This window comes from Aspergillus piperis, assembly GCF_003184755.1.
Source record: "Aspergillus piperis CBS 112811 unplaced genomic scaffold BO85scaffold_8, whole genome shotgun sequence".
NCBI classification, from domain to species: Eukaryota; Fungi; Ascomycota; class Eurotiomycetes; order Eurotiales; family Aspergillaceae; genus Aspergillus; species Aspergillus piperis.
This window is the reverse complement of record NW_020291598.1, coordinates 1,422,409-1,446,055: the sequence shown is the minus strand read 5'-3', so window position 1 is coordinate 1,446,055 and position 23,647 is coordinate 1,422,409. Positions and strand designations below refer to the sequence as shown.

At 50.4% G+C, this 23,647-nt stretch overlaps 8 protein-coding genes across 8 annotated transcripts; 3 read left to right on the top strand and 5 right to left on the bottom strand.

Moving 5' to 3' along the window:
- Positions 1-180: 180 nt before the first annotated feature.
- On the bottom strand, positions 181-1,055 carry BO85DRAFT_297976 (uncharacterized protein). The gene is made up of 2 exons (XM_025655319.1): positions 724-1,055; positions 181-368 (listed from the first exon to the last, which is right to left on the bottom strand). The coding sequence occupies exons 1-2, from the start codon at positions 945-947 to the stop codon at positions 263-265; spliced, it is 330 nt and encodes a 109-aa protein (XP_025516123.1). The 5' UTR covers positions 948-1,055; the 3' UTR covers positions 181-262.
- Positions 1,056-2,321: 1,266 nt separating this feature from the next.
- On the top strand, positions 2,322-4,402 carry BO85DRAFT_297923 (VOC family protein). Its single transcript, XM_025655318.1, has 2 exons — positions 2,322-2,619; positions 2,677-4,402. The coding sequence occupies exons 1-2, from the start codon at positions 2,444-2,446 to the stop codon at positions 4,313-4,315; spliced, it is 1,815 nt and encodes a 604-aa protein (XP_025516122.1). The 5' UTR covers positions 2,322-2,443; the 3' UTR covers positions 4,316-4,402.
- A 669-nt stretch (positions 4,403-5,071) lies between these two features.
- On the bottom strand, positions 5,072-6,736 carry BO85DRAFT_459357 (kinase-like protein; the record flags this gene model as incomplete). Its single annotated transcript, XM_025661650.1, has 5 exons — positions 5,072-5,253; positions 5,327-5,501; positions 5,648-5,913; positions 6,018-6,359; positions 6,490-6,736. The coding sequence occupies 5 exons, from the start codon at positions 6,734-6,736 to the stop codon at positions 5,072-5,074; spliced, it is 1,212 nt and encodes a 403-aa protein (XP_025516121.1).
- A 453-nt stretch (positions 6,737-7,189) lies between these two features.
- Positions 7,190-8,517, bottom strand: BO85DRAFT_449303 (putative ubiquitin conjugating enzyme (UbcD)). Its single transcript, XM_025660137.1, has 4 exons — positions 8,442-8,517; positions 8,039-8,265; positions 7,718-7,901; positions 7,190-7,667 (listed from the first exon to the last, which is right to left on the bottom strand). The coding sequence occupies exons 2-4, from the start codon at positions 8,045-8,047 to the stop codon at positions 7,528-7,530; spliced, it is 333 nt and encodes a 110-aa protein (XP_025516120.1). The 5' UTR covers positions 8,048-8,265; positions 8,442-8,517; the 3' UTR covers positions 7,190-7,527.
- A 1,816-nt stretch (positions 8,518-10,333) lies between these two features.
- Positions 10,334-12,254, bottom strand: BO85DRAFT_449300 (acyl-CoA dehydrogenase). Its single transcript, XM_025660136.1, has 5 exons — positions 12,188-12,254; positions 11,731-11,992; positions 10,738-11,653; positions 10,570-10,679; positions 10,334-10,514 (listed from the first exon to the last, which is right to left on the bottom strand). Exons 2-5 carry the CDS (start codon positions 11,942-11,944, stop codon positions 10,468-10,470), a joined length of 1,287 nt encoding a protein of 428 aa, XP_025516119.1. The 5' UTR covers positions 11,945-11,992; positions 12,188-12,254; the 3' UTR covers positions 10,334-10,467.
- Positions 12,255-12,620: 366 nt separating this feature from the next.
- Positions 12,621-15,320, bottom strand: BO85DRAFT_477805 (Zn(II)2Cys6 transcription factor). Its single transcript, XM_025662853.1, has 5 exons — positions 14,938-15,320; positions 14,015-14,858; positions 13,675-13,951; positions 12,751-13,609; positions 12,621-12,686 (listed from the first exon to the last, which is right to left on the bottom strand). Exons 1-4 carry the CDS (start codon positions 15,216-15,218, stop codon positions 12,786-12,788), a joined length of 2,226 nt encoding a protein of 741 aa, XP_025516118.1. The 5' UTR covers positions 15,219-15,320; the 3' UTR covers positions 12,621-12,686; positions 12,751-12,785.
- Positions 15,321-15,670: 350 nt separating this feature from the next.
- Positions 15,671-17,661, top strand: fen1 (multifunctional nuclease RAD27). The gene is made up of 5 exons (XM_025660135.1): positions 15,671-15,775; positions 15,870-15,955; positions 16,046-16,050; positions 16,108-16,669; positions 16,730-17,661. The coding sequence occupies exons 1-5, from the start codon at positions 15,763-15,765 to the stop codon at positions 17,249-17,251; spliced, it is 1,188 nt and encodes a 395-aa protein (XP_025516117.1). The 5' UTR covers positions 15,671-15,762; the 3' UTR covers positions 17,252-17,661.
- A 2,499-nt stretch (positions 17,662-20,160) lies between these two features.
- On the top strand, positions 20,161-21,439 carry BO85DRAFT_438387 (histone H1/H5 family protein; the record flags this gene model as incomplete). Its single annotated transcript, XM_025658665.1, has 7 exons — positions 20,161-20,236; positions 20,332-20,357; positions 20,517-20,539; positions 20,665-20,795; positions 20,954-21,012; positions 21,073-21,243; positions 21,305-21,439. The coding sequence occupies 7 exons, from the start codon at positions 20,161-20,163 to the stop codon at positions 21,437-21,439; spliced, it is 621 nt and encodes a 206-aa protein (XP_025516116.1).
- Between the last annotated feature and the right edge of the window lie 2,208 nt (positions 21,440-23,647).

The window sequence follows — 23,647 nt, the reverse complement described above, 5'->3', positions numbered from 1 at the left end:
CACTGTAATCTGCAACACCCCATCCGGGGTGTTGTACACTTGTTGCAGTCTCGCATGCGAGATCTTATCTATATAGCAGCACGAATACACCAGATACATTTACCATCGAGGCACAACCATGGACACGGAGGTCTGACACCCGCCGTTCAGCCCCTGCCCAGATACTCGATCCTACTTCCTCCCCCCCTTTGTCTTCCCTTACAGACTTTGATGATCCTAAATGGTCCTCTGATCGGATCACTAGTATCGAGTAGAATACCTGTCAGTAGTAGACCCAGCTGTAGATGCCCGTAGCCACAGGGAGAGGGGCTCCCTGGAGACCCGGAAATTCAGATGGAAGCTGGTGGCCCTTGCGCCGGTGACGTTCACTGTGTGATGGTGCCAATTAGCCAATTGGCCGGAGGACTCTAGCCGGTCGGACCATGAGGATTGTCGGAATCATCTGGAGGCACGAGAGTGACCGTAGAAGCAGGAAAGAAGCAGAACAAGTGGGAAACCCAGCGAACAGAAGGAGAGGGAGGGGCTGCACATGATGAGGAGGGGAAGGAGTGGGTTTGTGCCTGAGGCCGGCCCCGCCAGTGTCTCTCCCCGACTTTTTGACTCACTTTCCCTATTTCTCTCTTTCTCTGTCGATACTCCATACTTCTCATCCCTCTCTCCCTCGTCTTCCTTCTCTCTTCCTTCTCGGGTGAGAGACGGGAATTCTGACTATCGCTGACTCACACGTTTGAGCTCTTAGAATTTGTCAGGGAGTCTTTGTTCACTCCCAAAGTAGCACTAGCAACAGTATTGATGGGCAGGTCAATCGGGTGGTCCCGGTGGCTGGGGACGGAGTCTCCTGTTCGACGTGGCATGCAGCCATCGCAGCAAGTGGATCGCCCACTGGGTTCGAATGGATAACTCCGTACATGAAACCAATGGAGCATCTCAATCATCCATCTAGTCATTTGACGACGCTACAAACACCGATGATGCTGTTGGCTGATGAGCCATCCCATCCACTTCCGGCGAGAAACGGATATCACCGTATACCACCAAGTAACTCCATGATGACAGAATGATGGTGATATTCACCTCCTTTTCTTCGTCATTTTCCGGAAAGAATCTTGATTCTAGATGCTCCTATACGGAATATACCTTTCTTTTTGTCGTGCCGGGAGGGAATGATCCACGCCGCAGCATCGCCGGACTGGAGGAACATCTGGCGGTCAGATCGCACCGGCCGGCGACTAACAGCAGCAAATGTGCCCGAAGCAGGAACAAAACCCCCCCATCGGTCAAGCAGATTTGCCCCTCAGTGGCTCCCCTCCTTCTCTCCCTGCTATTATTCCTCAACACGGCTGCTTGCTGACATGCCCGTATGCGATTCGTTGTTCCCTCGTGATTGGCGACCTCCCCAAGGCGTTTGTCTGATGTCCAATCCTGGGCCCTAGCCGAGTGAGCCCGTCGTTACAATCAATGATTTAGGTTAGGTCAAGAAATCCAAGGGAATTTCCCCCCAATCCCTTCTTTGACGCCGGTCTACGCACCTGTCGCGGTTTCAGCGTCTGTTTTTCGTTTGGTAGCTGCCGTCTCCACCACTGCCAATCCCCTTCATCCACCTTGTCCTGGACCCTCTCGCCTCACTCAAATTCCCTTTTGGACAAGATGCTGCTGTCTACCCTTGGCTCCTGCGTAGTCCCCACCGTTTTCTGATAGGCGCCCCGTCCGCCGCGACAGGGCCACCTACAGCACCGTCCGCCAGTCTTTCCCCACGATGACCTGGCGGCCATCTTGAGTTTTCGTACCCCTCGATATTAGCTTCACCGAAAAAATAACATCATGGGTCGTCTGAGTATGTGTCAGAGTGGGTGGCGGCCTTGCGATAGCACCCTCCGAGCCTATCCCCTTTGGCAACTTCCTGCAGACTGAGCCTAGACGATGTTGATGCCTCGTGGATTATACTGGGCATCGTTCGGATGCCGTGCGAGTCTATGCAAGCCTGCCTGCGATAACCGGCCTAGTCTAGTCGTGCTCCACGGTTGGAACAACTGGTCGAGTTTCCATGATAATTTGCTCCCCCTGTAAGCTTCTGACCGCTCGTGATTGGATCCCAAGTTGGGCATTTCGGGGGCATACTCCTGAAGTCCTAAGGTTGGTCTGCATCTTGCCTTGAAATACTAGTGCTGCTTCTCGCCGGCTTCTCTCCATTCCTCTCATGATTTCATGGGTCTCTCCTATCTGTCTCTCCAGTCTTGGTGTATATATATCCTCCTATTCTCTTACTCGCTTCTGAGTCTGCAATCGACTTTTTGATCTCTCCTGTTGGTGGATCTCTCTCCATCTGAGATCTACTATTTATCCTGTCTCGCTGCTCCCCCTCCATACCTCTTTTTTCTTCCCCTGACTTCACCTCTTTATACCACGACTCGCAAAGGGATATACCCAGCGAGTCCACACAGACATGCCCGTCTCCCACCTCACCCTGACGGTTGCTCACCTGCCTACCTCCACATCTTTCTTTCTTTCCTGCCTACAACCTCTGGGGTACCAATTCATTGGACGTCACGATGACTACATTGGTTTCGGTCAAAAGACCGGTGAGCCCGCAGATTTCTGGATCACGGAACAAAAGCCTGGGTAAGTGTCCGTCAATGCTATTTAGTGGTGTTACGAGAACTAACTGTGACCTTGCAGCGTACCTGCAGGTGCCGCTCATGTCGCCTTTCCTGCAGCATCCAAGGATGCTGTGAGCACCTTCTTTATCAATGCCCTCAAGGCAGGAGGCAAGATCCATGGCGAGCCTAAGCAACGTGACTCCGACTCTGGTTACTACAGCGCCGCCGTCATCGACTTTGATGGCAACAGCATTGAGGCAGTATACCGCCCTAGCATCTCATCAGCCCGCTCAGAGGTCCGGTCCGTGGCCAAGTCCGTGGCCAAGTCGGAAGCCAGATCTGAAGCCAGGTCTGAGCTCACTAGGCCAGCCCTGGCTTTGCTCGAAAACGGCTCGGTTGTATCGAAGGCGACCAGCAAAGCCAGCTCCGTCCGTCCCGAGAGTGTTGCGCCTCCCAAGTCTGAAGCTCGCTCGTATGTTTCCAGGTCCTCGACGGCCGTGGACAGAGCGCCTCCCCCGTACGAGCGCGCGCCGTCCACCATCAGCGTTAGCCGTGAATCCCAGCAGCCTCGCGAGATGCAGCCAGCCCCGTCGCCCACGTATATTGTGCACCACACGACTCACACCACCACTCAGCAGAAGACTGACGATGGTAAGACGGCCAAGACCATTGTCGGTACCCTGATTGGCGCAGCGGCTGGCGCTGCACTCGCATATGCCATGACCAAATCCGACTCCTCCGAACAACATTCTGAGGGCAGTGCCCCTCCCCCGCAGTATTCGCCGCGGGACATTGTCCAGATGCTCTCTCCGTCCCAAGCACCCTCTCAAGCCCAGGAAGAATACCCTGGCTACAAGGCTATCGAGGCTCCTCCCCCGCGGAGCGTTTATTCTTCTCGGTCGGATGCCCGCCCGGGCCTCACCCGCAGTGTTACCTCGAAGAACCCTCGCGCAGACACCATCTACGAGGGCACGGAGTTTGTTCCACGCGGTGGCAGCGTCTACCTCGATGAGAATGGCCGTCGGGCCTCCGAGGGCAGCGTGTACACCACCAAGGATATCCCCCTGCGGGCGATCGAGTATGCCCCGCCGGCCGATTCCCGTGGCTACCAGAGCACCCTGGTCAGCAGCTTCCGTGAGGATAAGTCGCGGGCGATGGATGGTGGCAGTGTCTACTCATCCGCCACGGTTCGGCCTCCCTCCAAGGCCAACTACCAAGAGTCCCATCACAGCTCTCATCACTCCTCGCACCATTCCTACCACTCCGTGAGCCGATCGCAAGCCGGCAGCACCGCCTCTTCCAACCGCACTGCCCGCCAGGTTCCGCTCCCTGAGGGATCCATTGCCTCTTTCGCCTCCTACCGCAGCGGTGCCAAATCGGGCGTCTCCGCTCGTGAGGTTCCTCTTCCCGAGAGTGTCGTCGACCTCGACGTCCAGAGCCACGTCACCCCTGACGACTCGATCAGTCAAGTGGACGACTCCCGGCGGTCCTCCTACTCGCACCGGTCGCATGCTTCCAAGAGCCCTTCCAAGGTGTCGAAGCACTCCAAGTTCGACGAGCCCGTCAAGCCCAGCGACAGTGTCAGCCAAGTCTCTACCAACGTCTCCAGAGCGTCTCAGCGGACCATGAAGGCCGGTGGTAGTGGTGGTGGCGGCAGTGTCGCTCCGTCCAAGGCTGCCTCGAAAGTGAGTCGCCGAACTGCCAGCCAGGTGGCTTAGCTTCTGCACATTTTACATTCTTCTTTTCTCCTTGTTTGAACGCAGCTTCACATGGCTGTGATAATTACACCATCATATTTGCATTACAGACCTTGTATGTGAGGCACAACTGTTACTCTACTACACTTTTACATATTGGTTTGGGGAAAGCATGAAACCTGGCGTTTGATTTATATGTTATTCAATGGGTTGGTCGTGTTCTTCAGATATATTTCGTTGGCATTTATCTGCGACTATATACTATACTATACGTATTGCATAAGAATGTTTGAACTGCATTTTATATCTTATTCCTGCATGAGACGAAGGGGTTTGGTTGGGAGGGTGTGTCAAGGCGCAGAATTTATTTAAAAATACATAGACTTGACCAGACTATCGATCTACCTTCTACAGAAAATGACCATAACATACTCTAATTAATTTAGCAGTCATGTCCTGGTATAAGTTGATTACTCACAAGACGCTCTGACTCATGTAGATACTAGCACTCCATCTTGTAACAGAAACACTAAAATTAACACACAAGACTCATCAGTTTCAAGTAGCCGTAAATACAATAAGACTAGATCGAAGCCAAACCAAACCCTGTTTCAATAGTACATATAATAAATCGCAATCCTCCCTCCCCCTAAGACTATCCCCATCTAAACAGCATTCTACCTAGTAGTAGTATCAATCACTCTCTAACCCCCCGACATAAACACAATCTACTCCCTCCCCCATCCAAAACCTATACAAAAATTGATGAAAAAAAAATCACCTCAAAAACTCATGCCCCAACAACTCCCCCGCCGTGCTCCTCTCCTCCGGCATCCACTTCAACATATCGCTCATAAACCCCAGAAATACTTCTTTCTCCGTACCAGTCAAGCGCCTTTCCAATGACTCCAGAGATACATCCCCGGGGATAGGCGCTTCATCGGACGCAATCCAGGTACCTATACCCCGATCGTATTAGCATTATCCCTCCCACTCCAAACACAAAAATTGAAAGAGAAGGAGTATACTAACCCCTCTCATCAAAACACTGCGCCGTGGTCTCACTCCTACATACAAACTCCCCCGGTGGCGGTGATCCAATGACCGCTACCATGCGGGCTACATGGCGGAATGGATCGTGGTGGCCTGTCACTGGGTTGAATATGTCGTTTCCGAAGAGGTGTTCGCCTTCGAAGAGGGTCCATATCTATCATCATAGTATATTATCAATCATTAACCACCATACATTTATTTACAATCACTGAGAAGAAGAAGAAGAGAAAGGGATGAACTTACAACACCCGCCACCCCCCAAACATCAACAGCACACCCCTAATCCATCTCGAAGATGACCTCGGGCGCACGGTAAATAGTCGGTTGAATGAAGGGTCCTGAATCCCTCTGTACAGTGCCGATGCGCGCTTCGCTAAAGTCGCAGAGCGTGGGGAGGCCGTAGTTCTTGTTTCTTCCTTTGGGAGGGGGGAAGGGGCGAGATTTGTAGATGGTACGTGGGGGGTCTGATACCTTTCTAGGGCTTGGGGATGTGGATTCTGCGGCGGCGAAGGAGGGGAGGAGGGAAGTGTCGTGGAGGGTGAGGAGGATGTTGTCTGGTTTTAGATCTATATTTTATTTCATATAGTATATTAGTTAATAACTAGGTGATTTAGATATATATATATATAGATATAGATATATGGGGATAATAGAGGAAAGGTGATAATACCAGTATGAACCACCCCCGCCTCCACATGCAAAAAGTCCAACGCGAGTAAGATCCGCTTGATAGTCATTTTCAACAGCGGGAGATCGAACGGTCTAGAGGTTAGTTGTAGCATATCGTGAAGGGACATGGTCATGGGTTGGAGGAGGAGACATTGGTGTATACTACTCCCTTCTCCCTCGGATACTGCTGCATTCTGCAATTCAAAAGAATCATACACCTCGCGAATCAACGATTGCCCCGGATGTAAAGATCCCTTTTCAACTACGTTGGCGAGATGTTCATACACTTTGTACTCGCGGTTATGAGAGTCCTTCTTCGGTATTGAAGTGGAAATTTTGAGGACTTTGTATTCATTGTTTTCTTCTTCATCATTATTGTTGTTGGTGGATCTTGAGCATAGAATATGGTTGGTTATATGTATATCGTTAGAGATCTTATCTATTATATATGATGTAGGATAGGGATATTGCACACCGAAGGTCACGACACACCCAGCTCGTAGAAGTACTTCCGTAACCGAGTTTCCCTATGATTTGGTATCGGGACTGGTAGATGTCGCCTATGTTGACGGGGTAGTATTGCTTGGGGTTGTAGTAGGGGAGGGTTTCTTCTTCGATGGGGATGTCTTTGGGGAGATAGTGATGGGATGTATATGTTCTGATTGATGGGGGTATTCGATGGATGGGTTGGGTTCTTAGAGGTCTTAGGAGGGATGCCATTGGGGTTGATTTATTCTGTATTATATGGATACAGGTTCAGTTATGGTGGAATGGAAGGGGAATGAATCACTGATCAGCGCAGCTTATCCCTTATCAGCCTAAGGCACCAACGTGACTATTATAGATGATACATCAAATCTAGGCTGTCCGTATAGGCTTCAAGGCGAACTACACCGCCAGTTGAGTCTAACTACCATGTATCTACGGTATCTACACCTACACTGCTGATGGCACACGATCCACTGGTAATTGGTTCCTGCTAATGGTTCCTACTGATAGGTCCTACTGAAGAATACAAGCCACCAAATCCTTTACCAGCAGCATCGCCAATTAGCCAACCCTCACTTCCCTCATCTCCTCTCCTCATCCCCGGTTATCCATTTCCACCACCCAGAGGCTTCAGCCTCACGACCGTACCAGTACCCAGCATCCTCCCCTCAACCCCGACCCGAGGAATTATCGAAAACCACACCCTTCCTGGGGCCTTATGTTCATCAGGTAACATTTATCCGACTCCATTGAGTGAAAATAAAAAATGCCATGAATGCATAATGAAGAAGTGGTCATAATGATCGTTGGATATGACATTTCCCCCGCAAATAAAAAGGAGAAAGCGAAAATAAGGGGGTAAACGCGGAATTCCAGACACACGCAAATAGTTCACGGAGAATAACAAGGAAAGGATCTACGATCACGGTACGCCAGGCTTCGGATCTGATCTAACGGAGTGAAAGAAGACGCAGAAGCGGATTGGGAAGACCAAGGTGGCCGTGGAAATTGAATTGCGAAGATCAGATGGCATATTTGCGAGTCCATTCCCGCGCGGTCGCTTCGTACCGGGGACGGTCCGTCTTGTACACGTGAGCGATTTCCGGCACCAACGGGTCGTCGGGGTTGGGGTCTGTGAGCATGGAGCAGATCGAAAGTAGCACTGCAACAGTCAGTATATACGTAAACAGCGTCTGTAGGCAGAGAACATACCCTTCGAGATTGTGAGAGCAGGACTCCACTGGTCTCTGAGGATGTCAAGGCAGATGCTGCCGTTGGCATTAATGTTGGGGTGGTAGATCCGAGTGGTGAAGTTGACCTTCGGGGGCTTGAACGGGTAGTCGGTGGGGAAGTGGATGTTCAGGAAGAAAACACCTCCTGAGTAGGGGGAGTCACCCTGGAAGTCGGGTTAGCAAATGATACTCCAAGATAGCAAGGCTGAAGACGCCGGTGGGTGCCGCAAGGTCCTCCCGACAAAGGAACAAAGACACTTGCTACATCCGGACGTCACAGAAGAGATCCGGGTATACTCACAGGACCCATGATAGTTGCTTGCCAGTGGAACTGTGCAGCAAACCATTGTCAGTATTCATTTCAGGCATTATGTCGTTGATAAAGAGGTCTGAGGCAAAACTGCGTTGGATTGCCCCGCCGCAGTCGGCGAAAGCGGCAATGCGACCGTGTGCAACGAGGGGTCGGAGGGGTGAAACCATACCAGGTCATCTCCGGAAGGACCAGCAGAGCAAGAAGAGGGGGGATCACTGTAAAATGAAGACGACCACGTTAGCGCAGTTCTATACATGCCCTGGCAATGCGTGATGGCACAGGTGATGTCTGGCGGAGGGTAGACGAACGCCCCGCGGCTGTGGTGGGGTGTAACACCAGGCGGCGGCAAAGAGGCAGGCGAGGGGAACGAGATGATGAGGACAAGTCTTACCGGCCGAGGTCAGTGAGTTCCTTGTTAATTCTCTTGAGAGCCATGGCGAATGTGTGATGTGTAAAGAATGGAGAGGATCTCCTAGGTTAAAAGTGCAAAGCGAGTGGTATCGAATTTGAAGGTGGAAATCTGCACACGATTTCCCAGTCAGCACAACGGCGAGATATGTAAGAAGAGAAGAACAACGACAACGAACAGGGGCAAAGACGAAGACGACTAGCGAAGTCGACTAGACTGGAGGGGGAAGTTGAGAGGGGTTGAGGATGGAATGGAGGAAGAGACTCACCGTGGGCTGATTACGTCGGAAGACGAACAGGAAGAAGAGGGGGAATTGGGCTGAAGGAGAAGAGGAAGAGAGAGAGGAGAAGAGAAAGAAGAGGGAAAGTCAGTCAGTGGACGGGAAGAGCGAGAAAGGGAAAGGCGGGCAACCCAGCCCAGTCACCAGCCCCTCTGAACCCGTATTTACCGGTTATTACCGACTGATTACTCGGCTTATTTAATCGGGTTTACCTTAGTCAGGCGTCCGTCAGCCACTGTTGCGCCACACCCTCCCTCTCCTTCCATCGTCATTTCCCAATCCAGTCGGACATTCTAGATGCATCATTCTGCTTCTGCCGATTTTGCTCCTTCCTCTTCTTTCCAATAGTGATCATCCAATAGTTGGACACACAAAAATAGGCTATTCTTCCTTCTTATGAATAATCTAGATGATACCCGGTACTCCCCGTCATCACCAACATCGTCATCATTCCCAAGTCGGCCCTGACAATCCAAGATACCCACCTGAACAGCCCCTCTCTCCCTTCCATTGTCAGCCACAGCTTCAATTTCGGGTCCCTCCCAGACGGGTATCAATCGGACGGTGGACAAAACCGATAGGCTGAGTGGTTACCGGCAGTCCGCTCACTTTGTTACTGGTGGCCACCACCGTTGTTTGCCCAGTTGCAATGCTGGTTCTGCCCGTTGACTGGGTCAATATTATCAAGAATAATGGATCTCTTTTTTTTTTGCCTTTTTTTTTCTCTCTCTTGTAATATAACTCGTAATCTATCACTCACACCTACACACCTATTAGGCTATTACACTTGAATGACTAGTCTATCTACTATCTACTTGTGGGATAGTGACTACTTCAAGTGCATGCATACCGGGCAAGCATATGACTTCCTAAAAGATACTCCGATTTATATTAAGGTAGTATACCGATCCTGCACCACTCTTATTCTAGCACACACTATACTATACAACAATATAGATTCTCAGAATCTGTGGCACCCAACACCCCACAAAATGAATTAAATCTTCCATCAGATCCATTTCTTTCCCGGCGGCAGTGGCAACGGCAAGTTGCAAACTACCCTACTTACTTTGTAGTTACTACGTAGTCGCTTCAAAATCTTCTCTACTGCACATACTTTCCATCCCCACATCCATACTACACATGTGGTAGATAGATCATACACTCCCCTCTTCGGCAACAACCAACCAACCAACCAACCAACCCCCTCTTCCGTATTAAGTGAAACACATGTTTTATTCCTCTAAACTTTCTTCTTCCCGAAGTTGCACCAAACCTTGAAAACTCCTCCTAAGTTCTCTGTGTGGTCATACTTCCACCATCGATCCGGATCATTCATTGGGAGGCAAACCCGGATTCTTTCCCACTTAAGGATTATGACTAACTTTACCCAAGTAAGTAACTCTTCCTGTTTGTAATCATGTTACATACGGTGTGGCTTGCGGGTGCCCTTGCCACGTGGCGCAGCATGGGCTTAGGTTACTTCTTTTTTTCACGTGATTGGGAGGACCATTCATACCTACTAGTATTACTATGGTTCACACTGTTTGGAGTAAACATATGAGAGATAGTCTGTGGGTACGTAGTGCTTGGGTTATGGGGTATGGTTGGGGTTATTGTAGCCCCGTGTTTGGATATTTGTGGTTGTATATGTACATGCATGTGTGAGGGTTTCATCAGGTAGGTAGGTAGATGAACTGAGAGTTAGGGGTGGAAGTGTCTGCTCGTCTAGACGAATGCCTGGACGCCGGTGATGGCGCGGCCGAGGATCAGGGCTGGTTGGTGGTTAGTCGCCATATATACAGGAAAGTAGTACAAGGTGGTACTCACTATGAATGTCACTTTGCCCCTCGTAGGTCTGCACCACGAACAGGTTGGCTACATGCCGGGCGATATGGTACTCGTCACTCGTTGCGTTGCCGCCAAACACTTCTTGGAGACTGTAATAGGATGGATCAGCTTGCTTTCCTGCCAAAGGTTCTCAAGTGGAGGGCATACATTCTCGAGTTAGCCAGAGCACGGTCACAGTTCTGTCTCTTGACCATTGAAATCATCTCCGGTGTGCACTTTCCGGCATCCTTAAGCCGGGCAACCTGTGTCGCAGCCAGTGTGCCGTACGCAGCATCCGTAGCCGCATCAGCCAGCTTCTTCTGAATGAGCTGGTACTTCGCCAGCGGGTTACCCTTGAACTGCTTGCGCTCGAGCGCATAGGTGCGGGCACGGTTCAGGCAATCTTCAAGCGCACCCATAGCTCCAAAGGCAATGCCCAGACGGGCGCTGTTAAGGCAGGTGAAGGGACCAGCGAGCCCTTGAACCTCGGGGAACATGTTCTCCGCGGGAACAGGACAATCATCCATCTGGATCATACCAGTAATAGAAGCGCGTAGGGCAGTCTTGTTCTTGATGGCGGGCGTCTCCAGAGTACCCGGTGGGCATTGGCTGCGCTCGACGACGAATCCACGAATCTTGCCCGTGGTCTGCAGCTTAGCCCAGACGATCATGATGTCGGAAATAGGGGAGTTGGTGATCCAGGTCTTGGTGCCAGAGAGCAAGTAGTACCCCTTCTTGGTAGGGTGCTCCCGGGCGACTGTCTCCATGGAGCCAGGGTCAGAGCCGTGGTTGGGCTCAGTGAGACCAAAGCATCCAGCCAGTTTTCCCTTTGCCAGCTCCGGGAGAAGTCTGTCCTTCAGCTCCTGTGTACCGAAGTCATGAATAGCCGTCATAGCTAGAGAGCTCTGCACAGACATTCCTGAACGGTATCCCGAGTCCACACGCTCGACTTCCTTCGTAATTAGACCGGAGGCCACGGTACTTGCGCCGGCGCAACCATACCCTTCAATGTTTGCGCCAAGAAGACCGAGTTCGCCCATCTCGGTCAGAATCTGGCGGTCATAGTTCTCGTTCCGGTAGGCATCTAGTATGCGCGTACTTATTAGCCATGATCCACCACATGAGTATTTCCCTCATCGCCGTAAGGAGTGGCGGGCATACCTAGAACGCGGGGTAGCAGGCGTTCCTGGCAGTACTGCCTAGCTGTGTCTTGAATAGCCAATTCCTCCTCTGTGTACAACTCCGAAGCGACCAAAGGATCCTCCCAGTTGAAGGTCGTAGCGTATCCACGGACCGAAGCATTGCGCGAAGTTGCGGGTGCTCGACACAGGCGGTGGAGGTGGCGCGAAGCCCTGCGGAAGCTGGATGGGTTCATGATGTGAGATTGTAGGCGTAAGTAAGATTATGAATAAGTGAGATATATCTGTAACCAAGACAGTGTTAATTGGAGTGACCAAATGTCTTGGGATGCGACAGACAACTGGGGTTGCGACAGCCAAGGGATAGATGGTTCGGAGGTTGTTGCGGGGAGACATTCATCCAGGCACACTTTCGGTGTCTCGGTTCCCCCAACCTCGGCAATCCGTCGGGAAAGATTCATGCGAGCATTAGAACTTACACTAGGGGTCACGGTAGCAATATACCAAATTGATTGATATTTTACTGGATTATAAAACAGACTCCAGCAGTAGATATGCTCCTTATATGCTTCATGATCAGTGAACTTCCAACTTCCCAGCCGAGCCGCGGGGACACTCTTCCGCGGCCGAGCTCGGCTTGCAGGCCGTTCCGTCGGCGCTGGCGCCCAATAACCGGTCCTCCTCAGAACTTGTATAAATAGAGCCCAGGCGGATATCTCGTTTGTCCGGCATTTCGCTGTACGGATTGTCATGTAAAATAAGGACGGTAGTCTACGAGGAACAGCACTGTATACTCTACAATACTGTCCGCCGTCTAGTATTCATCATGAATCTGCAACGGTTGCGAGGCCAGCCTGCGAAGGCGATTACTAGAGGGGACAACCCACTCTTCTGGAATCAGCTGAATAGTTTGCTGTTTCTAAACCAGAGCCGACCGACTCGTTTCTGGATTGTATTTTGGATACTATATACACCATGGTAAACAACTGGTGCTTCGACTTGTATAGTCCTCAGTAAAGACTGACTCATAGCCCTACATTAGTACCACGGCAACACGCTGCGCTCCAAACGGTATGCTCAAGCAGGCATCTGGGACTGAAGGAAATCAAACACCCCGGTCGGGAAGTAATCCTCATCAAAACCCCAAAGATCCGCCATCATAGGGTCCACCGACCCTTCCGAGAGGCCCGTCTGGGCCTTCACCTGTGTCGCATCCGAGTCGAAGCTATTTCCTCTCTCAGCAGACAAGGGAGCGACTCCCAGCAATGGAGGAGGGGGGTTCAGTATCGTGTCCCGCTCTCCAAGGGGCTGAGCCCCGGGGATAACAACCGGTTTAAACATGGGCAGAGCATCATGAGAGTTGTGTGTCAGAGACTGGGAATTACCAAGATTCCTCTTCTCCCATTCCTCCAACCCCGTGAGCATCTTTTTCAAGCCACGGGCGATATGGTGGCTGAGATGGTGCTCGCTTGCACGCTTACTACATGAGACCATCATATTCACGATCCGCCCAACCAGCTCCCGCACGTATGCGACATCGATGTGTAGGCCGGCTGAGGAAATAGAATTTTGCTGGCCTTGGTTGTTTGGAATGCTGCTGGAGCAGCCCTTGGCTGCAATCTTCAGCAGGAAAACGGCGGCAAAAGTGATCATACTGTGGAGGTACAATGGGACGCCAACCAAAGCCCTCTGAATATCGGGTTCATCTAGGACCACCCGAAGCGTGTCTATGGCGGACTGTATGGCTATATTCGCGCGCTTCTTTCGCTCAGCAGACATGGGTCGTGTCGATATCGAAGAGTGATAGGTCCGCAAAGCAACCGAATTCAGCTGTAATCGAGAGAAATGATAATGCAGATTAACCGCTCTGTAAGGATATGCACCGACATATCGACTCCCAACTGCTTGTCGAGCCACATTAGCGAAATGTACACCTAGACAATATACTGGGGGACAGAAAACGTACCCAAACGCGGATACCAGGCTATCCGCCAGTTGTCAAGGTCAGCATCATATTTATCGATGGTAGAAAATTCGCTGTCGGGAACCTCCAAGTCGACATCGGGTCCAAAGGCGTGGTATATTCGGGTAAGAATGATAAACAGATCGACCTGGCTGTGTAGACGCAGGTCACCTTGTTGCACGTTAGGGGTATGGGTGAATGTATTGTGGTTCTTGATGCTCTGGTCCTCGTGGATTATTGGGGGTCGTCCGTAGGCGATGGAGAAGTGATGTTCTAGGGTCTAGGCCAGTCAGTCTCGTTGCAGAAGCCCACCAGGGCTACAATCGATAGCGTTGAGACATACATAAAGAAGATACCACAGCCTAGCTTGTTCTATATGCTCTGGAGAGCCTTGTGTTGCTTTCCGGTAAGACTGATGCAGGTTGCGCTCCGTGGCAATCCGCACTGCATACCCAGACAGCTTCCAGCTTACGTCTGCAAGCCAAAACGCGCCTATACACAACGCGCGCAGATCATCCAGGGTGTGGTGTCTGTCTAGCATTGATTCTGATGCTAACCTAGCAAACTCCGTATAGCAAATATCGAATGTGCGTTCTTTCTTGGGTAAATGCAGGGCTGTGACAGCGAGAATGGCGGCGGAGAGCATCGAGGAAGAGTTCCTCACAGAGGTCAGGTCTTTGTGGTCCAGCAATATCCCATCCCAAAGATAACGGCTAAGTACTTGATCAAAGTAGGAGAAAAGCTCCTCCGCCTCGTGCAAATCCACTACTCCCCGCGAAACGAAATCGGTGACAAGAGCCCGATCTGGCGCATGATGCCTTCCGGGCGAAGTTGTCTGGATATCGCTCAACTGTGTGACTTCGTACAGACTCCCCATCGGAGCCGTGACCAGCGATGAGGTCCCATTCTCTTCTCTGTCCAGGGCGTATTGTGAAGGCTGTTGGAAGGCGGTTTCCGATGTTCTGGGCTCGGGTGCTACTCTCTGCGCGCTGCTTTCAAGACGCTCTGCTCCAGCATCATGATCCGTCCCAAGGGGCGTGCCCTCTGTCGACACTGTAGAATCCTGCCGGTCTCTTTTCTTTGATAGCGGCTCTGATGCCTTTCCATTAGATTGATAATATGAAAGATCGGGTAGCTGGGCCTTCCGTAGTAGGTCTGCCATTGCGAGCTCTATTGTGGCCTTCCACCTAGAATACACCGGAGATAGTCAGTCACTGGGTCGCCTGCAAGCTATGCGAATGAAAACAAAAAGAGTGGTATAGTTACTCTGTCTCATCGTCTAGCAACGTCTGGAGGCTTTTGTTGACAACACATTCCAGGCCCATGCGACGACATCTGTGACAAACGGTCTCCCCCGCATTCATATCACAGCGGACCTTATGGCGCTTGCATTCCGTACAGGCTCTGATCCTGCGCGAGATCTTGGGAACATGCCTCGGGCTCTGCTGCGAGTCATTTTCCGGGGTATACTGTGGGCGGGTACTCTGGGGAGAGGCGGCAGAGGAGGCATCTCCGTTGGACTCGAAATGAAGACGACTTCGCTTCATGATGCCAATGCAAGACGCATCGTCATAAGCAAATCATGTAGCTCGCGCGGGAGTGGGGATAATTCCGGGCTATATCCACCACGAGAGGGCCAACGGCGCAGGAACAATCCTAGGATGGGAGAGGAGAGAGGGGTCTGGGGGTGGACATGGCAAATGCCGGCGGTTGCGTTTCCGAGAGCTGCGATTTGCCTGCTCGACCGAGAGTCCGAGACGGCCAGGCCCGATAACAAACGGCGCCTTACTGCTTTGGGTCCTGCACGGGGCCTCGCCGGGTGGGGCCTGGTGGCCTTGCAGCCTGATTACTCTTATGTAAGAGGGGCCGGGGAACTTTCCACCGCGGGGCGGATGTCTGTCACGTGGAAGAAAGCTGCCTGGATGCCGCTAAGCCTAACCGGGTCTATAAATGACGCATGTCGCGTAGCTCTCCGCGGCGCGTCACTGTCGCGGCTCCCCTCTGATTTCTGCCTGCCATTCCCTTCCAACTGCTTGCGGTGACTGCGAGTCTGTACCTCACCTGGTTTTGGATAGTAGTGAAAATCTCAAGATGGGTATTAAACGTGAGTATTTTCAATTAATATCACCCCACCACAAGACCGCTCTGTCGCAGCGCATTCTCCATCCTCAGAGCTCATGGGAGCTGACCACGCTCAGAGCTGTATCAGGTAATTTCAGAAAATGCCCCAGATGCCATCAAGGCAGGGGACATCAAGAACCACTTCGGTCGGAAGGTCGCTATAGTATGTTAAGCCCTCCTACCCTCTTCGCCGTGACTCTCAGTGAGCAAGCTGTTCTCGTTTCAGACAGAGCTGACGAAATTGAATTTTTAGGATGCGTAAGCTGCCGTTGCCCGCAGAAATCGCATTGCTTGCATTCGCTAACTGCCATACAGTTCCATGAGTATTTACAGTTTCCTCATTGCGGTCCGTTCCGAAGGTCAGCAGCTCATGAGCGACACCGGAGAGACAACGTCGCATTTGATGGGCATGTTCTACCGCACTCTGCGCATGGTCGACAATGGCATCAAGCCTCTGTACGTATTTGATGGAGCTCCCCCGAAGCTCAAGTCCGGCGAACTAGCCAAGCGATTTGCTCGGAAGAGCGAAGCCACCGAGGCTCACGAGGAGGCTAAGGAAACCGGTACGGCAGAGGATGTTGAGAAATTCTCGCGACGCACAGTACGAGTCACCAGAGAGCACAATGCAGAATGTAAGAAGCTTTTGAAGTTGATGGGCATTCCGTACATCGATGCCCCCACGGAAGCCGAGGCGCAGTGCGCGGTTCTCGCGCGCGCTGGAAAGGTCTATGCAGCTGCTTCGGAGGATATGGATACGCTATGCTTTGAGACGCCAATTCTTCTGCGCCACCTTACGTTCAGTGAACAGAGGAAGGAACCCATTCAGGAGATTCATTTGAACCGTGCGCTGGAGGGGCTTGGTATGGACCGCAAGCAGGTATGGTCCCGAAGTTCATTTCGGTATTACGCCTCAAGGATGCTTACTGATGTGATATAGTTCATTGATCTCTGTATCTTGCTGGGTTGCGATTACCTTGAGCCCATCCCCAAGGTCGGACCCAACACGGCGCTGAAACTAATCCGTGACCACGGAAGCCTGGAGAAGGTGCTTGAGTTTATAGAGAACGACCCGAAGAAGAAGTTTGTCGTTCCTGAGGATTGGCCCTACGAGGATGCTAGAGAGCTCTTCTTGAATCCCGACGTGAGGGACGCCAATGACCCCGAATGCGACTTCAAATGGGAAGCGCCCGACGTGCCCGGTCTGGTAGAGTTCCTAGTCAAAGATAAGGGATTCAACGAAGACCGCGTCAAGAACGGCGCTGCTCGCTTGCAAAAGAACTTGAAGTCCGCTCAACAATCCCGCTTAGAAGGATTCTTCAAGCCCGTCGCCCGCACGGATGAAGAGAAGGCGAGCCTGAAGCGCAAACACGACGAGAAGATTCAGGAGCAGAAAAGGAAGAAGAAGGAAGAGGCCAAAGCCAAGAAAGAGGCCAAGTCACGGCCTCGCGGTGCTGGTTAAATACCAAACATACGACTTTGTCCCAATTGGTTGTTGGATAACGACCAAGAAAAAAAAGCAGCGACACTTTGACCGACATCACACGTCGGCATATAAAATGTCCACCGAGTCCTTCCAGAACTCATGGTGTTTAGAGGCGTTATCGGGTTTACTCATTCACAAAATGCAGCGGTCAATTATATGTGTAACTAGTTACTTCAGGCGAGAGGCGTTTCAACCGGTGGGATAAATGGATGGATGATGAATATGCACGAGTGCAGCATGCCACGTATATACCTACGACGTGGAAGATTCTTTTTTGCTGTCTAGAAACGAAAGGGTTAAAAGAGCAATAACCAACACATACTATAGATAGATAAGGCAGCTAATAAATCCGCAGCAAACTGAAACTTTGTTGCCTGACATGTTTACACTTGTTCTAGGCTTGGAGGAGGGGGGTTGAACCCGACTGGTAGTCGTACATGATTCAAATCAAGGTTTTGTTGTACTATGTAGATCGGGAGAACCTGGGACTCGGTGAGACGCATCGCATTGCGTGCGCCCCTTTTACTTCTACTCCATTTTTTCAATAGAGTTCTGTAGGATCGTATCCCAGCTTCATGTAGTATTAGAAGTATATTGTGTCCTACTATTAGTTTTTAGCCTTTTTATTTTTTTTATGGTGTGTAACGGTCGTACGATTGATTGCTCTTGGAAGGTGGGTGGTGTGGGGGCACGCGACTGTCCGCTCTACTACTGCTTAGTACTCCCGTACCCTACCCTACTATGCGGGTTCAACGCGCGTTGATGGGAGCATTAGTTCTGCCCGTTTTCCTGTGTACTATATGGGACTATCACTATGGGGTATAATGTGTTTTGTGGATAGCTTTTTCTGATGGGTTCTATTAAATAATATTATTGGGTGATTTTTATCCTTTTGGTGGCGTAGTCATAGTACTACTAGGTATTCTAGCCTCTCGGGTGAGGGGAAACTACTACTAGGAAATATATAATATGATGTGTGATTAACATCGACTAGCAGGATTCACAACGCTACATACTGACCAATAAAATGAGAATCCACATATTCACAGAGTCCAGACCATTATTAAATAGCAAGAAAATAACGCATAGCAATAAGGTAAGCAAGTGGGCTAAAGCCGTTGTGGACGGGAGTGAAGTAGATCACGGATGCTGAAGCCGAGGGTACCCTGATACTCTCGAGCCAAGCATTCCTCAAGCTTAACCAGTCATCCATTCGCTGTCATATTCAATTTCAGTACCTGAATTATTCTAGACATCTGAGATTAAGCTACCATGTGGAATAGACCCATATATACTGTGGTTTGGGACGAGGATCAAGAAAGAACGTTGTCCTCTTATCAGGGCTCGTGATCCGGCGTCGGCGCATGGCATCAAACGATCAACCGGCCCGCCGCTGATATCAACCATCCACTCTAGATATCAACTCTACGCAACAACCCCGGACGAACAACCTATTCCAAAGAGAGATACCTCCGCGAAAGCCAATGAAATAGACCAGATCAGGTGGTACAAGAACTACCAAGAGAAAACATATATCTACTTCCAAACCATCGAACCGCGAGCAACCGCCAAGCCGATGTAACCACGGGATCAAAGTCAATGGAGCTCTGGATCACAGAGCAAAAGAATGGTCGATCATAGGCCCGGATTTCCCCAGGACCTTTCACTCTTGCTCACAAGCTCACTGGATAACGTTAGTTCTCAAAGCTGGGTCTACCACCCCCCAATTTTCCCCCAAAGTCAAATCCATAACATCATCTTGTTACCTCGTGACCCCAGAGCCTCTCCGCACGAGGGAAATCAGAACAAAGTGAAACATGAACGCCTCTTTGCCCACCCTAACCCCCCCAGCCGTTCCATTCATAGCTTTGCGCCCCAGACGTGAAAGACCAATGAATGTGATTGATGCAAGGGGAAAGAGAGGCGTCAAATCGGTTCTATTTTTCTTATGATCATCGTGTGTAAGTTGCGGAGTTGATCCGGGAGCTTGATCGGACTGCAGCAGAAGTAATCGGGCGGACACGGATGGATGTGATCTGGAGTCCTCGGGGTTTTTGGGGTTAGAATCAGGGGTTGACTACCTATTTTACAGATATTTGTAGATATAGTGAATAATAAGTCTGTGGCAAATTCGAATATGGTCTTTTTTTAATTAGAAATTTAGATTGTTGGGTGTGGTGTGAATGCGACTGGAGATGGTGTGGTGGTTGCGAAAAGCATCAATCACAACGGGGACGGCTTATGTTGGGATCAGAATGATCCCGGGTTTCACAAACAACATAAATAGATAAAAATAATTTAAGGTGGTAGGGTGATAGTAACGCCACTGGAGAAGTGCATGGAGCAACTTTTAGCTTTGAAATTCTCAGTGGAAAGGGGGAAAATGGAGGAGAAGCGAGCACGCGTAGGAATCATTGCTGGATCATGCGCGTCAAGAAATAGTAGGAAGCAGCAACTCGGCCCAGAAGGAATGCATAGACAATCTACAAGAAGACCTACACGAACATTGATATGATAAAACCAAATCCATTTAAGCCACTACACAACCGAGGCAAATACACAGATAAATCTCACACGCAAAATGAGACGAGGAGAGAAAAATTTTTAAAAAAGGAATGAGGGAAAAAAAAAAGAGGAGAAGGGCGACCTGACGTGTTGTGCTCGATTGTCGAGTTGATCCTGTGTCAACACCCGCTGCCCTATAAAGCGCGGATGCCCCGCGGCCTTCCACCCCTTCCGTCGTCGACTGCTTTTCTTCTTCTTTGCTTCCATCCCACCAACAACCTTGCTTCTGCAAATCATCTGGTCCATCTCCCTTGTCCATCACTTCTCATCATCTACCTTTTATTTCATCTCAAATAACCCACACCCATCCCACCTTCATCATGCCTCCCAAGAAGACTTCCACCACCGGCACCACCACCACCAAGAAGTCCGGCTCGAGCCACGCTTCCTACCGTGGTATGTTTTGACTGATCTTCCACCACCACCCCATCGCGTAGCATTGAAATTAATATCATTCTTGTCGCGAATGACTGCTGATTCCATGAATATAGATATGATCAAGGATGCTATCCTGAATGTGAGTTAATCACGCTGTTCCCGGTGCGCGTTGGGATGACGGGCGCTGGGCGGGATCTCCGACCGTGACACGTCTACACGGTGCTTAATTGTCCCAACGCCCCATCGGGCTCCTGCTTGTTTCTCCTCCCAAATGGGTCGCTGACATCTTTCGCAACAGCTGAAAGAGCGCAATGGTAGCAGGTAAGTTGTTTCGTGTTTCTTCTCCCCCGCCCGATGCAGGGTCCCGTTCGCTGGCGACGTGGCAACCTACCACCCTGTCCAGGTCGCGATCTCGGCTGACTCGTCTTGTTTCTCCTCGACTGTAGCCGCCAGTCGATCAAGAAATATGTTCAGGCGAACAACAAGATTGCTTCTGCCTCCACCAACGCCTTTGACAGCCAGTTCAACAAGGCCATCAAGGCTGGTGTTGAGAAGGGCGAGTTCCTTCAGCCCAAGGGTAAGTTAATCCATCGCGCGCATTATCTTCTTCCTATGTTGCAACGGCATTCGATGCTCTCGACACGGAAGGCCGTGTCTTGACTGTCGCCGTTCGCGTCTTTCGTTTTTCCGTCTTGATTTTTGATGGGGCGTGTCAACTGACGCGTCGTCAACCAGGCCCGTCCGGACCCGTGAAGCTTGCCAAGAAGGAAGCTGCCCCCAAGCCTGCTGCTAAGGTAAGTCTCTATTACTAATATCTGGAACTGATTGAGAGTTATTACTAACGCCGTCTATAGAAGACTGCCACCAAGGCTGCTACTGCTAAGAAGCCTGCTGCCAAGAAGACCGAGAAGACTGAGAAGGCCGAGAAGCCCAAGACCACCAAGAAGGCCACCACCACCACTGCTAAGAAGCCTGTTGGCCGGCCCAAGGCTAACACGGCCAAGCCTCGCAAGGCCTCCACTACTGTAAGTTGTAGAATCATGCCTTCTCACCCCGGACGGACAGGGTATACTAATCATGAAGCAGGCTCCTGCCGTTGTCGACAAGCCCAAGGTCCTCAAAACCACCAAGAGTGGCCGGGTGACGAAGACGACGGCTAAGCCTGCAGAGAAGGCCACCAAGAAGACCACTAAGAAGGCTGCAAAGGAGACTGCTGCTTAAATCTGTGGGCGCCTGAGACCGTGTTGTCGGCGACCACTTGAACCCGGCTCCTAGTCGGTGATGTGTGCCTCGGATGATCTTTCTCGAGCTATATTCCCTTTGTCTCTTCTGCTGTAATTTTTTATTTCCTTTATTTTTTTGTTCCTTGGCCACTTTTTGATCAATGGGGGAACTGCTTCTGGGATATGCCGTGGATTGTTTACACTTTCGTTTTCAGTGTCGGTAGGGTTGGCGTCTTGCGATGGATCTTGCACCGGGATATGTTTTGTGCTTGACTCTTATGTTTGTCTTTTCTTGGGGCACTTGTCTAAGGACAGGTGTGATGTTATGCAATGAAACTGCTTGTCCATTTTCTTCAATTGAGTTGAGATGCAGTGTAGCCAATCTGTAGTCTCCTGGTAGTGACATCCTGAAGTATACCCTGCCAGTGGCGCAGTATTCGTCAACTATATCAAGTTGAAGGAATGATCCTCCATGATGCGCAAGAAGATTCGCAACTAGCGCAAATCAAAGAACCGAATGCACGCCAGTACATAGATATCTATAGTCTACGGAGTATACACAGTAGCTCGAGAACAGTCAATTTTAAGCTTAATGTATGCATCCGCGGGTGTGCTTAGTACGTACGTGCTAGAAAGAAGTGGACCGACCGGTGGGTTGGACTGGGAACTCGGATGAAGTCACTCACCGGACCGTCTAAGTAAATACTAACTAGATAGGAATTACTACCTACTTACTATTCGATACCGAAGCGTGGACGGAAGCCGGAAGCTCATTCGACTAGAAAGCCAGTAGATTACTTCCATACTTACTTTTTAGCACCCGACCGGGTCCTCCCTCCGGCCAAAAATAGCAAATTGCGCCCACTCAACTTTTCCAGGTCCATTTTTTGCCTCCCTCTGCTGGTTGTGGTTTCTTTCCTTTCCGGGGGATCCGCTGAGTCAGGGGATAATTGATTAATTAACTAGTTAAGTAATTGTGCTCATAAAATTTGATGACTTGGGTTATTACTCCGTGGTATTTACTGGAATAAGGAAGTAGTTGGTTAACTCCGAGGTGAGAAGAGAGGTGGGTGTTTTTGTACCTGGCTGGGGCTTTGCAATATTACGGGGTGGGTGTGTTTGGTGGCCCGGTATTGGGGATACAGGACGTCCAACTACTAATACTACTATAGTGTTGAAATGAAATGAATGGAAATGAATCGATTCGGAACGACGTCAAGTGTAGTAAGTATCTTTTCTGCTGCACATACAGAATGTTCATCCCTGGCTAGGGCTGGGGATGGGTTGTGATTCTCCCCGCCTATCGTTTAGTTAATATGCGCAATGATTGGATTGATTCGTTTTGCAGGTGACCTGATACATCGTGGGTGGTGGGAAACTCCCTACCTTGTGAGTAGTACCTATTGCGTCAGGGCAAGGAGGAAGTTGGTTTTGAGGGGGGAGGGAGGGGATGATGATGTGACGTTGGCATTACTGGTGATCATCAGTGCAGAATCCACTGGAAAGGCGGGATGGGCTGTTACTATCTAGTACGGACTGTTAAGGAGATAATATACCACTCAATTTGATTCTGTTGTTGTATCGAATGTCAGTTTCTCGAGTTTGAGGAATCGAGTCGAGACGCCGGATCGTTGGTTTAGTTTAGTTGTAGTCGTTGGTTATTATAGCCCCAGCCACCGTTTTCCCGGAGGAATTCTGACGTTGGCAGCCATAATGCAAGCCAGATGTATCTACTGCGTACATGGCTTGAGAAATGGAAGATCTGTAGCTATCATTTGTCATTTTTTATTGACGAGGGTCATTCCTGCATTGGGCGGGCACGTAATCATTAAACCAGGGGGGGCGCGCGGGCTGGGCTGGGCTGCCTTCACAGTGTGTGTGTGTGGAGGGAGTAAGTGAGTGTGCTTCACCTGCCCATCCCTACTTTTCAAATCGATGGCAATTATAATCGACGGGGGCGCGGAGAGGCCAGGTGTTGTTGGATATGAAAAGTGTCCCACCAATCTACTCCATACGCTGGAGATCATTGCGACAGCTCTTGCCCCCCCTCCCCGAGATTCAATCAGGGGCTGGCTAGTCACTTCTCTGAAAGTAGTAGTAGTAAGAGCTCGAACACGATTTTCCAATCTAACATGTCATGGACGGGTGGAGACACGACCCGACAGATGTTCCTTATGCATCCTGGCTGTACGTGCTCGATTAATCT

Coding starts and splice junctions, on each gene's coding strand:
- BO85DRAFT_449303 (XM_025660137.1), bottom strand. Junction 7,668..7,717: donor TGCTCTCACAATCTCGAAGG/GTATGTTCTCTG, acceptor TGACTGTTGCAG/TGCTACTTTCGATCTGCTCC.
- BO85DRAFT_297923 (XM_025655318.1), top strand. CDS start 2,444: ATGCCCGTCTCCCACCTCACCCTGACGGTTGCTCACCTGCCTACCTCC. Junction 2,620..2,676: donor ATCACGGAACAAAAGCCTGG/GTAAGTGTCCGT, acceptor GTGACCTTGCAG/CGTACCTGCAGGTGCCGCTC.
- fen1 (XM_025660135.1), top strand. Junction 16,670..16,729: donor TTGGTATGGACCGCAAGCAG/GTATGGTCCCGA, acceptor GATGTGATATAG/TTCATTGATCTCTGTATCTT.
- BO85DRAFT_449300 (XM_025660136.1), bottom strand. CDS start 11,944: ATGAACCCATCCAGCTTCCGCAGGGCTTCGCGCCACCTCCACCGCCTG. Junction 11,654..11,730: donor CCTGCTACCCCGCGTTCTAG/GTATGCCCGCCA, acceptor CGCGCATACTAG/ATGCCTACCGGAACGAGAAC. Junction 10,515..10,569: donor GGGGCAAAGTGACATTCATA/GTGAGTACCACC, acceptor ACCACCAACCAG/CCCTGATCCTCGGCCGCGCC.
- BO85DRAFT_297976 (XM_025655319.1), bottom strand. CDS start 947: ATGACTAGATGGATGATTGAGATGCTCCATTGGTTTCATGTACGGAGT. Junction 369..723: donor AATTCTAAGAGCTCAAACGT/GTGAGTCAGCGA, acceptor ACCATCACACAG/TGAACGTCACCGGCGCAAGG.
- BO85DRAFT_477805 (XM_025662853.1), bottom strand. CDS start 15,218: ATGAAGCGAAGTCGTCTTCATTTCGAGTCCAACGGAGATGCCTCCTCT. Junction 13,952..14,014: donor GGCTGTGGTATCTTCTTTAT/GTATGTCTCAAC, acceptor TGACTGGCCTAG/ACCCTAGAACATCACTTCTC. Junction 13,610..13,674: donor AGCCTGGTATCCGCGTTTGG/GTACGTTTTCTG, acceptor CTCGACAAGCAG/TTGGGAGTCGATATGTCGGT.